The sequence below is a fragment of the Entelurus aequoreus genome, linkage group LG18 (assembly GCF_033978785.1).
Source record: "Entelurus aequoreus isolate RoL-2023_Sb linkage group LG18, RoL_Eaeq_v1.1, whole genome shotgun sequence".
NCBI lineage: Eukaryota > Metazoa > Chordata > Actinopteri > Syngnathiformes > Syngnathidae > Entelurus > Entelurus aequoreus.
Window position 1 is genome coordinate 5130291 of NC_084748.1, and position 16417 is coordinate 5146707.

Below are 16417 nucleotides of genomic sequence, written 5' to 3' on the forward strand. Positions count from 1 at the left end.
GAGCTCCTGCTCTCTTCAAGCTCCAAAGCACGCCAGCCTGCATTCGCTCCAGTGACATCGTCTCATGGCGATCAAAGATCAAATTGACTTGTGTCGGCTTTGGATATCGGATTTCCATATTGTTACCTCGTCTTTTTGCGTTTCTGCTCGCTATTTCCCCGCTCGTGGCTCAACAGTGACTCGACGCAATTATAGACTTCCTCACACTACGGAATGGGCCGAGGGTCAAAAAGCACCCAAAAATGTATATTTTGTTGTTTTCTTACTGTACCGAAAATGAACCGAACCGTGACCTCTAAACCGAGGTACGTACCGAACCGAAATTTGTGTGTACCGTTACACCCCTAGTTATTTATTTACCAAATTTGCAAAATCTTCCACCAAAAATATTTTTCTTAGTGTAATATTTGATGTGAAGTAATCGGAACCTTGGATAGGTCAATAATTCATAATAACATTGATTTTGATTAGGGATGTCCGATAATGGCTTTTTGCCGATATCAGATATTCCGATATTGTCCAACTCTTTAATTACCGATACCGATATCAACCGATATATACAGTCGTGGAATTAACACATTATTATGTCTAATTTGGACAACCAGGTATGGTGAAGATAAGGTACTTTTAAAAAAAAATTATAAAATAAGATAAATAAATTAAAAACATTTTCTTGAATAAAAAAAGAAAGTAAAACAATATAAAAACAGTTACATAGAAACTAGTAATTAATGAAAATGAGTAACATTAACTGTTAAAGGTTAGTACTATTAGTGGACCAGCAGCACGCACAATCATGTGTGCTTACGGACTGTATCCCTTGCAGACTGTATTGATATATATTGATATATAATGTAGGAACCAGAATATTAATAACAGAAAGAAACGACCCTTTTGTGTGAATGAGGAGGGAGGTTTTTTGGGTTGGTGCATTAATTGTAAGTGTATCTTGTGTTTTTTATGTTGATTTAATTAAAAAATAAATAAATTTAAAAAAAACACGATACCGATAATAAAAAAAACGATACCGATAATTTCCGATATTACATTTTAACGCATTTATTTACCACGCCCCACTTGTCTTTTTTATGTTGATTTAATTTTAAAAAAAACAACAAAAAAACGATACCGATAATTAAAAAAAACGATACCGATAATTTCCGATATTACATTTTAACGCATTTATCGGCCGAAAATATCGGCAGGCCGATATTATCGGACATCCCTAATTTTGATTCAATATTATGTTTTGAGCAATGACAGTTTGAAAGAAAAAAAAACAGCTTTATTTTATTAGTCAACATTGCAACTTTTTCTAAATTACATTTAACCTTTTTTATTTCACTTTTGTTATGTTTTTGTTTATTTTAAGAGTATCTTCAGAATGTGCCGTGGGCCTTTTAAAACATTAGCTGTGGGCCGCAAATGGCCTCCGGGGCACACTTTTGACACCCCTGCTATAGATAATAAAAAATTAAATGTGATAAATCTATGGATAAAAAGCAGAGCCTGGCGACGCATGCGCGTTTATCATAACTCTCTCGCTCTCTCTGTCTCTGCCCCTCCCTCACCAATGCTGCTGCACACACAATTTGTTTTGTTTTTAACCCCTTCTTAACCCTGAACGTACATTGAAAATACACGCAACCCTAACTCAAAATGCCGGACATTTGAGGCATTTAAGAAACTCCGCCCTGACAGCTCCGCAAAAGAGGACATGTCCGGTGAAAAGAGGACGTATGGTCAGTTTATCCTAGCCCGTTAGCTGCTAGCATGCCTTGTGTTGTGCCTCGGTGTGCATTGTTTACACAACGTGCGTTACGCTACTTAATATGTCCGTGTGGCAACTCGTTCGGTACACCTCCGAACTGAAGCGGAACCCCCGTACCGAAACGGTTCAATACAAATACACGTACCTTTACAACCCTACTAAATGATGACAAAGATTTGTTTTAAAATGTATGTGTAAGGTTTTAAAAGATGCATCAATGATATGATGACGCCCTATTTACCACGCCCCACTTGCCACAGGCGTGTTGGCAATCTGTGGAAACCCAGTACGTCAGACCTGGACAAATTAAGGCCCATTAAGATTTTCAATCTGGCCCGCCAGACATTCCCAAAAAAAACTTTCACATCTTTAAGATGGAAAGTGTAGCTGCCATTAAGATGTGCAGTGATGTTTTCAAATGACCGTAAGTCTTCAACTATACAAAGTATTTCAATGGTTGAAATCTGTGCTTTTGCATGATACACTAGTTACTATGGTAATCTAATTAGTTACTATGGTAATCTAAGTCACAGCAGCTCAGACGAGGCACCAAGCAGTGTGGGTGGGGAGCGTTTCCACAGAGTGTTTCCAGAGCCTGAAATGCGGGTGTCAGGGACAGACGCGGAAGGAGATTTTTACAACAAAGTTCTAAAGCTTAGTGATGTATCACATATATCAGATTGTAGGTGGCTTTATTTTTTACCCTTTGCGTTCATTTTTCACTGTTTGCTGCATTTCGCTTGATTGTAAAATATGTCGATCAAGAGGGGGTGCGACGTTCATATGTTGTCAATATTCAGTGTTTTATCCTTCGTAGTTAATATTGTAAATCCCACAGTCTTTATTTTCATGTACATTCTGGGTGTCTCATTCAGTACATAAATGTAAAATTCCATTCTGTCATAACTTTTTTAGCATTCAATCAGACATTATTGTGAGTAAAGAGATGTCCGATAATGGCTTTTTTGCTGATATCCGATATTCCGATATTGCCCAACTCTTAATTACCGATTCCGATATCGACCGATACCGATATATACAGTCGTGGAATGAACACATTATTATGCCTAATTTTGTTGTGATGCCCCGCTGGATGCATTAAACAATGTAACAAGGTTTTCCAAAATAAATCACCTCAAGTTATGGAAAAAAAAAGTGCCAACATGGCACTGCCATATTTATTATAGAAGTCACAAAAGTGCATTATTTTTTTTAACATGCCTCAAAACAGCAGCTTGGAATTTGGGACATGCTCTCCCTGAGAGAGCATGAGGAGGTTGAAGTGGGTGGGGTTGGGGGGGGCGGGATTGGAGGGGGCGGGGTTGAGGTGGGGAAGGGTAGCGGGGGGTGTATATTGTAGCGTCCCGGAAGAGTTAGTGCTGCAAGGGGTTCTGGGTATTTGTTCTGTTGTGTTTATGTTGTGTTACGGTGCGGATGTTCTCCCGAAATGTGTTTGTCATTCTTGTTTGGTGTGGGTTCACAGTGTGGCGCATATTTGTAACAGTGTTAAAGGTGTTTATACGGCCACCCTCAGTGTGACCTGTATGGCTGTTGACCAAGTATGCCTTGCATTCACTTGTGTGTGTGAAAAGCCGTAGATATTATGTGACTGGGCTGGCACGCAAAGGCAGTGCCTTTAAGGTTTATTGGCGCTCTGTACTTCTCCCTGCGTCCGTGTACACAGCGGCGTTTTAAAAAGTCATACATTTCAGTGTTTCCCACACATTCATTTATTTGTGGCGGCCCGCCACGAAAGAATTAAGGCCACCACAGATCGATTTTTTTTTTTTTTGATTTTTTTTTTGTCCTGTCCAGCTTCTCAGGCAAATCATATAGTTGATGTAGATGCCCATATCGGCTGTCCAGATTTACTTTACAAAAGAGAAGTGTAGGATCAAGATTTTTGAAGCTCTTTGTTCAGTGGATCAGATGTTTGATGAAGCTCTGTGTCTATCTACCACCACTACTGTTTTCTGTTTATTTGTTACTGACTGTGGCAGGACACCTCTGCCTCTGTTTCACTTTATGTTGCTGGTAAATAATATGGTTGTAGTAGTAGGCTAAAGTTAAATTATTTAGTATGCACTAATTAAAGGGGCAGAGCTTTAAGAGACATTTTAGCTTTTATATTTTTATAAGATATATTTTTTGTAAGAACCACAATTAATAAATATATTTCAGTGAATAACTTATTGCTCAAATCTGTATATAAATATGTACATAAAGTGTTGTAATTATATTGTAAAATGGATGGATGGATGGACGTTTAAAACAAAACTGTTATTATTAATTAGTAAGTATACATTTTTTGAGCCTTTTTACAGAAAATCATATCATTGTAGAAAATTATGCAAATGACTCGATGATGTCATGGTGACCACGCCCATAGCCACGCCGCCACAGGTATCTTGGCAGTTTATGGGAAACACTGCATTTTAATTTTGGAAACCGATACCGATAATTTCCGATATTACATTTTAAAGCATTTATCGGACGATAATATCGGACATCTTTAATTGTGAGGTTTAGTGTTGTAAAAATAGATATACCGGCCCCCAGACACTTTTTTGTCTCTAAATTTGGTCCCCCCCCCCGAGTCAAAATAATTGCCCGGGCCTGCTGCACATGCTGTAATGGAACAAGGTCGAGTCCTGACTGTGATTGGCTGCGTCTCACCTGTCGGGAGTGCATGCGCACCGTCACCTGGCCGTACAGGTTGCCCTTGGTCACCATGTCGGGGCAGCGGGCTTGGACCACCTTGGGGGCCTCCAGGGACTCCACAAAGCGCCAGCGGAGGGTCTTGTAGCGGTTGCCCCGGGTCATCTCCTGTGCGGCGGACAGAGGCATGATGGGAGCTGCAGCAGAGACGTGCTGGCGGGTAAGTGGAGAACTTACGGGGTAACATCGCTCCGTCACCAGCGAGTGAAGTTTCTCTTTGTTGAACCTGGAAAAGAGTCAGGGGGTGTTGATGGAGAAAAGCACGTCACGCCGGCCTTGATGTTCCACGTCTTACGTGCACAGTGCGCTGTGAGCTTCGATGAAGATTTCTTGGGCTCGCTCGGCAAACCCCTTCGAGGAAAATTGAGGGTCAAACTCTTTGATCTTGCGTATCCTGTGAGGACGACAAGACAAGGTGATCTTGGGAGTCCAACTCCCGAGAAGGGAGCTGCGGAGACCATCTTACGCCAACTGAGAGGCGGCGCTCTGTCGTAGCTGCTCGGTGCGCTGCTTCAAGCCTTCTCTGGACAGAGACGACAGACGAGCGTCGCCCTCTGGAGGGACGTAGGGGTCAAAGGTTCCCGCTGACAAGCAGAAAGACAAGATTGGCGCACACGTCCGCTGCAAAGATTGAAAGGAGGCTTGTGAAAGAGGCGAGTACCTGTGCAGGAGATGTTGATGGGCCTCTCCACGTACTGCTGTCGGAACACGATGCCTGCCGCCCGGGCCTTGGACTCCGGATTTACATTCTTGCCTTTCAGGCCCACCGCCGGGGGGATGAAGTAGCGCTTCTTGGTCCGCACGGGCACTACAAGTGGCAGAGGGTGCCGCCGCACACCCACTGAGGTTTCCACAGCCTGACAGGAAACAGACAAAAAGAATCCATGTTTTAAATTTTATACATGATCCAATCTGGCTTGGTGGCTGCAGGATTAGGTCTCGGTTTTTTGCAGATGATGTGGTCCTGATGGTTTCATCCGGCCAGGATCTTCAGCTCTCACTGGATCGGTTCGCAGCCTAGTGTGAAGCGACTGGGATGAGAATCAGCACCTCCAAGTCCAAGTCCATGGTTCTCGCCCGGAAAAGGGTGGAGTGCCATCTCCGGGTTGGGGAGGAGATCTTGCCCCCAAGTGGAAGAGTTCAAGTACCTCGGAGTCTTGTTTACGAGTGGGGGAAGAGTGGATGGTGAGATCGACAGGCGGATCGGTGCGGCGTCTTCAGTAATGCGGACGCTGTATCGATCCGTTGTGGTGAAAAAGGAGCTGAGCCGGAGGGCAAAGCTCTCAATTTACCGGTCAATCTACGTTCCCATCCTCATCTATGGTCATGAGCTTTGGGTTATGACCGAAAGGACAAGATCACGGGTACAAGCGGCCGAAATGAGCTTCCTCCACCGGGTGGCGGGGCTCTCCCTTAGAGATAGGGTGAGAAGCTCTGCCATCCGGGAGGAGCTCAAAGTAAAGCCGCTGCTCCTCCACATGGAGAGGAGCCAGATGAGGTGGTTCGGGCATCTGGTCAGGATGCCACCCGAACGCCTCCCTAGGGAGGTGTTTAGGGCACGTCCGACCGGTAGGAGGCCACGGGGAAGACCCTGGACACGTTGGGAAGACTATCTCTCCCGGCTGGCCTGGGAACTCCTCGGTATCCCCCGGGAGGAGCTGGACGAAGTGGCTGGGGAGAGGGAATTCTGGGCTTCCCTGCTTAGGCTGCTGCCCCCGCGACCCGACCTCGGATAAGCGGGAGAAGATGGATGGATATGATTTAAGTGACCAGACATCAGAGATCAAAACTGGGAATATAATCCCAGAGAAGGGGGAAAAAACGGTCAGCTATTTTTAACTTCAAGAAATATGATTAGGTTATATATACATGCGTATATCCTACATAAACAATGTATGAATACATTAGATATCTATATATCTTATAGACTGTATCTCTGTTGCTGCAGCAGCAGAGAGTTTATTCTGTCTTGACACTTTGTATTGATATTTTGTAATACATTCTTCCCTTAAATGATCATGTTTACAGTGATTGTTTTATATGTATTTTTTATGTGCGTCGCTTTGGATAAAAGTGTCTGCCAAATACTTAAACATATATAAACACCTGAAAGTCTTTATATCAGCTAAAACCACCAATCTGTTTCACTGGATTCAGAATAAAACCAAATTCTGTCTTACCCAACAATGTTAGTATTTGAATATTGTTATCAGATGTATGACATTTTTAAATGTAATTAATTTCATTGACAAGCAATTCTATTATGGTCATACGCTTGTTTGCCAGCGGCTACGATTTCAGTACTATTGAAGATCTTTGCTCCTTCTCAACTCTGTGGGAATATTCTTTTCACAAAATACAACCAATAGTACGTTAATGTTCAATCTTACTTGTGAAAAGTAATCCCCCCCAATTCCTATTTTCAACAGTCCGCTCATTTGAGCAGGAAAACGCTGAACACCATCTTTGTTTTCTACCTGTCAACTGTTAGTTTAGGCTGCTCGCCGGCTCCTCATCACCACTTCAAGATGGCGGCCAAATTGCTCGCGTCACAGCAGCCAATGCTGCGTCTACTTATAAGATGTCTATGGTTATAACGTCATTGCAAACACGGCAATTTGTTGCGTACACTGCAGTTCGCTACCTTATTCATACTTTTTGTCAAGTGATTTTTTTTAAGCAGGGTTGCATGAGGTACCTACACTTAACGTTACGTTAGTCAATGTCTCACAGACAGTAACGTAACGTTAGACGGCGGTCAGCAGCACCGTGTATTTTAGCCACCTACAAAAACACAAACATAGTCAAATAAAGGTCAGTTAAAATGTATACTATATTAAGAATATGTGTACATAATGCATAGGGCCCTGACATCTAAAAAGTACAACTCTGTTCATTGTTATGTTCATGTATTTGTTATGTTTTTCATGTGTACGCACACATAAACACACATACAGTATGAGATGAGATTAATGAGATAAGGTAAGAACAGGATAGAAACTGCTGTGGAACTAGTTACAATGCAATATGCCGTGGAAATACAATGTAGTCTGTGGTTAAAAGGACTTGAAAGGACTCGAAACTCAAAATGCAGGACTTGGGACTTGACTTGAGACTTTCCAGTCTTGACTTTGGACTTGACTCGGTACTTGCCTGTCTTGACTCGGGTCTTGAGGGCAAAGACTTGAGACTTACTTACTTATTGATTGATTGATTGAAACTTTTATTAGTAGATTGCACAGTGAAGTACATATTCCGTACAATTGACCACTAAATGGTAACACCCCAATAAGTTTTTTTAAATTGATTCATGATACAGATATATACTATTTTCATAATGCAGTCATCACACAAGAGAATCATCAGAGTATATACAATGAATTATTTACATTATTTACAATCCGGGGTGTGAGATATGGTGGGGGGTTTTAGGGTTGGTTGGTATCAACACTTCAGTCATCAACAATTGCATCATCAGAGAAATGGACATTGGAACAGTGCAGGTCTGACTTGGTAGGATATGTACAGCAGGTAGTGGACATAGAGAGAGAGATCAGAAAGTATAAGAAAAAGTGTCTACATTTGATTATTTACATTTGATTATTTAAATCCGAAGAGGTATGATGTGGAAGGGAGGGTGTTAGTTTAGGGTTGAAGTTGCCTGGAGGTGTTCTTTTAGTGCGGTATTGAAGGAGGATAGAGATGCCCTTTCTTTTACACCTGTTGAGAGCGCATTCCACAATGATGTGGCATAGAAAGAGAATGAGTTAAGACCTTTGTTAGATCGGAATCTGGGTTTAACGTGGTTAGTAGAGCTCCCTCTGGTGTTGTGATTATGGCGGTCATTTACATTAAAGAATATAGATTGACATGTACTTCGGTATCAGGGAGGTGTAGCGGATTTTATAGACTAGGCAAAAGTGTTTTTGTCAGAAGTGGGATTCGAACCCACGCCTACAGAGTAGACTGCGACCTGAACGTAGCGCCTTAGACCGCTCGGCCATCCTGACTTGACATGACTCGCCAAACAACGACTTGGTCCCACCTCTGTTGTTTTCTACCTGTCAACTGTCAGTTTGAGCTGCTCGCCGGCTCCTCATCACCACTTCAAGATGGCGGCCCAATTTCTCGCGTCACAGCAGCTGCGTCTACTTATAACATGTCTATGGCATCGCATGCATGTTAAAACTAAGAAAGTACATTACGTATACGTCCTTGCAGTTGCATAAACACCCTCATCGCACATAATTGACTCTTTATTATAACAATGAAGTTATTAATACACAAGCAAAGTGTGAAGAAATTGTTGTGCTCCACTTCCGGCAAGAGTTTGTATCACTTCCTGGCTAATGCTAGCACCATTAGCCTCATAGGCGACTGTCGTTTTTCACACCTCGCGTGGGGTACACCAAACATAATAAAGCGTCTCCTCCACAGTTCAACCTTCGGGACAAAAAAGTGGATAGCTACCTTTAAACTGCTCCATGTCGCTCGCTGGAACGGCGCAAGCGTCCTCGTCAGGGGCACCGCCATCTTGCCGTCAACGGGCGGAAGCGACGCGGCGAACAATATCCGCTCGTCCCTTTCAAGTTAAAACGGCTTTTGTTTTGCAGGAGCAGACCATTTTGTCACTATTTGTCAAGCCCAGGTGTATTCCGGACATTCCATTCCAACAATATTAGTATTCGTTTATGACGCATATTTCAACGCCGGTAAGCTTGTGCGGGATATCGGCGGCCATGTCCGCGTTTCCCCCCCTCGGTATCATTGATATCATCACAACACTTTTTGCCGCCGTGACGACCATCACGCATTATGTGACGTCACATGGCTTATGGACGGGGCGGACAAAGGGTGACGTCGCACAAACCGGTATGACGTCACACGTGCCTCGCGCGCACACATGCTCCTTCGCCCGCAAAGTGGATCTCCTGCAAAACCATGACTCTTCCGAATTATACCAATAATGGTAATGATAGTGATGAGGGAGATGAGATGTTACCCACAGTGCATATTGTGCTCCAGTAACGCAAACATTGTTGATGTCTCGACGCAGCCCAGCTAATCTGAGTGAGTAGGGATGATTGACAGTTTATTCATTACTTCCGGTGTTTGTGCTGCAAAAAATTGGGTCCTACCTATTAACAGTTTTTAAGTTATTAAAAAATTATGATTCAGAGCCAGTCCTCCCCACATACACACACCTTCTTAGAATCTCCCCAAACCAGTCCCAAACATTTGTGCTACGTTTGTGCTGCAGAAATTTTAGGTCTACATATTATAACTAGAGATGTCCGATATTATCGGCCGATAAATGCTTTAAAAAATTTAATATCTGTTTTTTTTATTATCGGTATGTTTTTTTTTATTTTTATTTTTATTAAATCAACATAAACAACACAAGATACACTTACAATTAGTGCACCAACCCCAAAAAAAACCCTCCCCCGTTCACACTCATTCACAAAAAGTGTTGTTTCTTTCTGTTATTAATATTCTGGTTCCTACATTATATATCAATATATATCAACACAGTCTGCAAGGAATACAGTCCGTAAGCCAGTGACGTGTGGTGAGGTTCACGGCTGGTGAGGCACTGACTTCATCACAGTCAGATTTACAAACATATGAACCCTAAAGAGTATCTTATTCACCATTTGATTGGCACCAGTTAACAGGTTATGTTTAAAAGCTCATACCAGCATTCTTCCCTGCTTGGCACTCAGCATCAAGGGTTGGAATTGGGGGTTAAATCACCAAAAATTATTCCCGGGCGCGGCGCCGCTGCTGCCCAATGCTCCCCTCACCTCTCAGGGGGTGATCAAGGGGATGGGTCAAATGCAGAGGACAAATTTCACCACACCTAGTGTGTGTGTGACAATCATTGGTACTTTAACTTTACACATACAAACTGTACCACACGAAAAAGCACATTTAATTAAAAAAAACGTTATTATGGTCTTACCTTTACTTATAAATGAAGTCCATGCGCCGCTGTTGTGTTGGATAATGCACCCCCGCCGTAGAATGCACCCCCTGACGGGAGTGTTATATCAACTAAAGCCCACTTAAACTTTCCACGTGCAAGATTGAATCTATTTAAAAAAGTTATTTAATAAGAAGCCAAAAAGTGCAAAAACAATAATGTTCGTGTTGGAGGAGTTGTGAATGAATGAAATATGAAATCCGTGCTGCAGTCTGCAGGTGTACCTAATGTTGCGGCCCAGCAGTCATTCACAACTCCTCCAACACGAACATTATTGTTTTTGCAAATTTTGGCTTCTTATGAAATAACTTTTTTAAATAGATTCAATCTTGCACGTGGAAAGTTTAAGTGTGGGCTTTAGTTGATATAACACTCCCGTCAGGGGGTGCATTCTACGGCGGGGGGTGCATTCTCTACCACCAGGAGGCGGGGTTACTGCGAGCCTCATCCAGTGCGTCTTCGCAGCCGTTTTATGAATGCTCAGCACAAGAAATACGTTACACACATACAGTTGTTGACAAAATACACTGTACATTATATACCTCAGCTAACTAAACTATGGAAATGTATAATATAATTCATATAGCAATACGCTCTCACTGCACAGCAGGCCAGCAGTTATCCGAGTCATTGCGCAATCCATGTTGAGGCACAACGCAAATAAATTTCAACATTTACAAACAGTTGAGAAATGATAATCAAAGTAAGTACAAAAACAGTACAAAACAGCGCCAGGGGGTTGTAAATTCAAAGTAACTAAAATAGAATGCAATATATATATATAAATATATATAACAAACAAAGTGCAAAGCCATAGGCTCACACAATTTCAGTAAATATCTTACATTTGGAACACAGCATCATCGTTTTCACAGCTTTTTGGTTGTTAGAGGTAGAGAGTGTTTTTAAGTAGAGTTCTAATTATTTGTTAAAGGCACAAAAAGCAGGTCGGGTATTGAGAAACTTACGTTTATGAATATAAAACTTAGCCAAGAGTATAATGAGGTTGCAAAGGTAAAATTCCTTTTCAAATTTTTTTTTGTCATACTGTGTAAATCCGAATAGGACAACATTTGGGGAGCTTTTTTTTTTTTTTTTTTTTTTTAAATTTGATAAACCTTTATTTATAAACTGCAACATTTACAAACAATCGAGGAATAATAATAATTAGGGATGTCCGATAATGGCTTTTTGCCGATATCCGATATTCCGATATTGTCCAACTCTTTAATTACTGATACCGATATCAACCGATATATACAGTTGTGGAATTAACACATTATTATGTCTAATTTGGACAACCAGGTATGGTGAAGATAAGGTACGTTTAAAAAAAATAAAAAAATAAAATAAGATAAATAAATTAAAAACATTTTCTTGAATAAAAAAGAAAGTAAAACAATATAAAAACAGTTACATAGAAACTAGTAATTAATGAAAATGAGTAACATTAACTGTTAAAGGTTAGTACTATTAGTGGACCAGCAGCACGCACAATCATGTGTGCTTACGGACTGTATCCCTTGCAGACTGTATTGATATATATTGATATATAATGTAGGAACCAGAATGTTAATAACAGAAAGAAACAACCCTTTTGTGTGAATGAGGAGGGAGGTTTTTGGGTTGGTGCATTAATTGTAAGTGTATCTTGTGTTTTTTATGTTGATTTAATTAAAAAAAAAATACAATAAATTAAAAAAACAACCCGATACCGATAATAAAAAAAACGATACCAATAATTTCCGATATCACATTTTAACGCATTTATCGGCCGATAATATCGGCAGGCCGATATTATCGGACATCCCTAGTTAGTACTATTAGTGGACCAGCAGCACGCACAATCATGTGTGCTTACAGACTGTATCCCTGCAGACTGTATTGATATATATTGATATATAATGTAGGAACCAGAATATTAATAACAGAAAGAAACAACCCTTTTGTGTGAATGAGGAGGGAGGTTTTTTGGCTTGGTGCATTAATTGTAAGTGTATCTTGTGTTTTTTATGTTGATTTAATTTTAAAAAAAAACCCAAAAAAAACAAAAAAAAAAACGATACCGATAATAAAAAAAACGATACCGATCATTTCCGATATTACATTTTAACGCAGGCCGATATTATCGGACATCCCTAATAATAATAATCAAAATAAGTACAGAAAAACAGTACAAAAACAGTACAAATCAGTGCCAAGGGGTTGTAAACTCAATAAAGTAACTAACATTTGGGGAGCTTTTTTTTTTTTTTTTAAACCTTTATTTATAAATTTCAACATTTACAAACAGTTGAAAAATGATAATCAAAGTAAGTACAAAAACAGTACAAAAACAGTACAAAACAGCGCCAGGGGGTTGTAAATTCAAAGTAACTAAAATAGAATGCAATACATATATAAATGTATATAACAAACAAAGTGCAAAGCCATAGGCTCACACAATTTCAGTAAATAACTTACATTTGGAACACAGCATCATCGTTTTCACAGCTTTTTGGTTGTTAGAGGTAGAGAGTGTTTTTAAGTAGAGTTCTAATTATTTGTTAAAGGCACAAAAAGCAGGTCGGGTATTGAGAAACTTACATTTATGAATATAAAACTTAGCCAATAGTATAATGAGGTTGCAAAAGTAAAATTCCTTTTTCTAATTTTTTTTCATACTGTGTAAATCCAAATAGCACATCTTTAACATTTGGGGAGATTTTTTTTATTTATTTTATTTATTTATTTTTTGCTCACACATTTTTATTCAAAGAAATTGTCAGCATAATATAGTTCACAATATTCAAACGCATAAAATTTGGTTACATAAATTAAGTGTCCAAAAATTTTTTGAATGGTTGGTTTTAAGTATGTAAAAAAAAAATACAATACAGAAATTTTTTTTTTATAAACATAATATCTAAACATTTGACGCTGGAAAGAATACTGTGCACCTGTAAGTGTTTTAAATGTAGGAAAAAATAAATAATTATGTATCAACCAACAACAAATAACTTTATTGATCTAACAGAGAAGATTTAAAGGCGTCCGAAATGTTATTATGTTGTTGTTTTTTTAATTTTGTTTATAACATTTGGGGAGCTTTTGACAAGGTTACGGGGTTGTATGACGTCACGGGTCAGAAAGACACAGGTCTTGGCAGTTTACCACGTGACTGGGGGTGGGGGGAGGCGGGGCGGCTCCGGTGAGTGACCGGGAGGAGACTATCGTAGCCGAGGGGAGGTTTCCGGTCGATGTCGCTCCTTCTGACGCAGACGCTGGTGCAAACGATCCGTGTCCGCCCGCCCGTCCTCCGGTGTGCCGCGGTAATAAAAGTCCTCCTCCTTGCAGATAAGACGGTGAGAGCGGCCGGTCACTGTTCAGCAGCAGCCATGGCCAAGAGGAGGCCCTTCGAGCGGCTACCCGCCGACGTCTTCCCCGTCAACTACGGGCTGTCTCTCAAGCCCGACCTGATCAACTTCACCTTCCTGGGCAAGATGGAGGCGAGGGTGGAGGTATGTTGGATGTTTGGGTGGAGGAGGTATGTTGGATTCATACACCTGGAGGACATTTCCATTCTGCAACATGGGCTTTAGCTAGCCCGCTTGCTCTTAAAGGGCCACCTGCACACTAATGACGCGCTATTTTTACCCCTCTCTTACAAATCATAACTTATATAATGACACAACCGAATGATAATAATAATTATAATTATTAATGTAGTGTGTGTTACTAGCCATGTTAGCCTAGCAACACATGCTAACTAGCATGCTAATACCGTTGCCAATGCGCATTATTATTATTATTATTATTATTGTTATTTTTCCGGCCTCCTCGCTCAGACTTTGTGAATGGCGGGACAAATGTTTGCCGCGACGACTTTTACGACCGTGAGTTGGTGAACTTTGGTTGTCGGGCGACAAAGTGGCGGCGAGCTAGCGCGTTAGCTTTTAGCTCGCTGGTGTTTGCTAAATCATGGCATCGTCACGCCGCCCCCTCCCACCCGCCACACGCCGCCCCCTCCCACCCGCGACAAGCTCCATTCCGCCGGGGTCAAATGTTGTTTTCACGGCGAGATAGTGAAGATGATGGCGGGGTGAAGTCGGAGCACAGTTGGACAGTGCATGTTTGCTTTGTTGATCATGTCCCTTTTTTTTTTGCCCAAATATTTTTATAGAATTTTGCAGACAATACAGCATGATGGATCATGGCAACAGCAAGTTTAAGTATCTGGACATTTTTCAATATGTAACATAATAAACCCCATCCCTTACAATACCCACCCACTTAATTCCCAAGGTAATTGTCGCCTAGTGCCCACAACAAATATAGACACACATGAATATATGCAAACTTAGCTTCAATCTAACAAATTATATTAAGGTAAATAAAGAGTAAATAAGGTAAAATAAATAAATAATACATAAGAAATACAATAAAATATAACGTAAAAGTAAATAAATACAAGGAATGAGGGGGGGGGGGGGTCTTCAGCGGTCAGTTCTGTCTAAGTTGTGTTACTCGAATCGCTTGGGGTGATGTCAAGCTTGTCCCTAATAAGGTCCGGGAGGGGGCCCCCGAGTTTTATGGAAAGATGCCACAGATCCTTTCTGCGAGAACCGAAGCTTCTCTAATTGCAGACACCGCAAGACATCTTGTATCCAACTGTTAGGGCTCGGCAGAGACGCAAGCTTCTATTTAAAAAGAATTGTACGCCTAGCCAGCAGAGTCGTTAACGCAATGACATGACGAGCGGTTGCAGGTAAACCGTCCAACTGCGGAACGCCAAAAAGGGCAGTCAGCGGGCTAGGTGTTATTGTCCTATCAAGGGCCTGCCCGACAGTGTCAAAAATAGCCGACCAAAAACTTGAGAGTTTTGGGCACGTCCAGAACATATGCAAATGGTTAGCTGGGGATTGTCTACAGCGGTTACAAGCGTAGGGGTATATTTTAGCCAGTCTAGCATTAGTGAAATGTGCTTTATGTAGTATCTTACATTGTATTAGGCCATGCCTAGCGCATATAGATGATGAATGCACCAGCCTCAGAGCTTCTCTCCACCGCCCGTCAGGTATAGGTGCCCCAAGGTCATGCTCCCAGGATTCTCTGGCAGGTGAAGTGTTAAGTGGATTAAGAAGGCCGATTTCATTATATATTACAGATATCAAACGTCGTTTGTCAGAGTCAAAGGAGAGAAACCGATCAATTTCTGCTTCTGGGGGGCGGTTGGGAAAATGAGGAAATTGTTTTTTAATAAAATGCCTTATTTGAAGGTATCGAAAGAAATGTGTATTAGGTTTGATTGATTGATTGAGACTTTTATTAGTAGGTTGCACAGTGAAGTACATATTCCGTACAATTGACCACTAAATGGTAACACCCGAATAAGTTTTTCAACTTGTTTAAGTCGGGGTCCACTTAAATTGATTCATGATACAGATATATACTATCATATATACTATCATCATAATACAGTCATCACACAAGATAATCACAATGAATTATTTACAATCAGGGGTGTGGAGGGGGGGGGATATGGACAGCAAGTAGTGGACATAGAGAGAGAGAGAGAGATCAGAAGGCATAAGAAAAAGTATCTGAATTTGATTGTTTACATTTGATTATTAGCAATCCGGGGAAGGTGTTAGTTTAGGGTTGTAGCTGCCTAGAGGTGAACTTTTATTGTGGTTTTGAAGGAGGATAGAGATGCGCTTTCTTTTATACCTGTTGGGAGCGCATTCCACATTGATGTGGCATAGAAAGAGAATGACTTAAGACCTTTGTTAGTTCGGAATCTGGGTTTAACGTGGTTAGTGGAGCTCCCCCTGGTGTTGTGGTTATGGCGGTCATTTACGTTAAGGAAGTAGTTTGACATGTACTTCGGTATCAGGGAGGTGTAGTGGATTTTATAGACTAGGCTCAGTGCAAGTTGTTTACCGTAATTTCCGGACTATAAG

General features: G+C 41.0%; 2 protein-coding genes across 2 annotated transcripts in view; one reads left to right on the plus strand and one right to left on the minus strand.

Annotated features, from left to right (window-relative positions):
* mrpl45 (mitochondrial ribosomal protein L45) overlaps positions 1-9117 on the minus strand; it is a 15301-nt gene extending 6184 nt beyond the window's left edge. The window contains exons 1-6 of the mRNA XM_062026355.1: positions 8960-9117; positions 5151-5346; positions 4956-5073; positions 4785-4883; positions 4667-4715; positions 4448-4597 (exon numbers count right to left, since the gene is read on the minus strand). Of these exons, the coding sequence (XP_061882339.1) occupies positions 4448-4597; positions 4667-4715; positions 4785-4883; positions 4956-5073; positions 5151-5346; positions 8960-9022 (675 nt within the window). The 5' untranslated portion in view covers positions 9023-9117. The remainder of the gene's footprint in view (positions 1-4447; positions 4598-4666; positions 4716-4784; positions 4884-4955; positions 5074-5150; positions 5347-8959) is intronic.
* A 4520-nt stretch (positions 9118-13637) lies between these two features.
* Positions 13638-16417, plus strand: part of npepps (aminopeptidase puromycin sensitive) — a 50694-nt gene continuing 47914 nt past the window's right edge. The window contains exon 1 of the mRNA XM_062026356.1: positions 13638-13975. Within this exon, the coding sequence (XP_061882340.1) occupies positions 13715-13975 (261 nt within the window). The 5' untranslated portion in view covers positions 13638-13714. The remainder of the gene's footprint in view (positions 13976-16417) is intronic.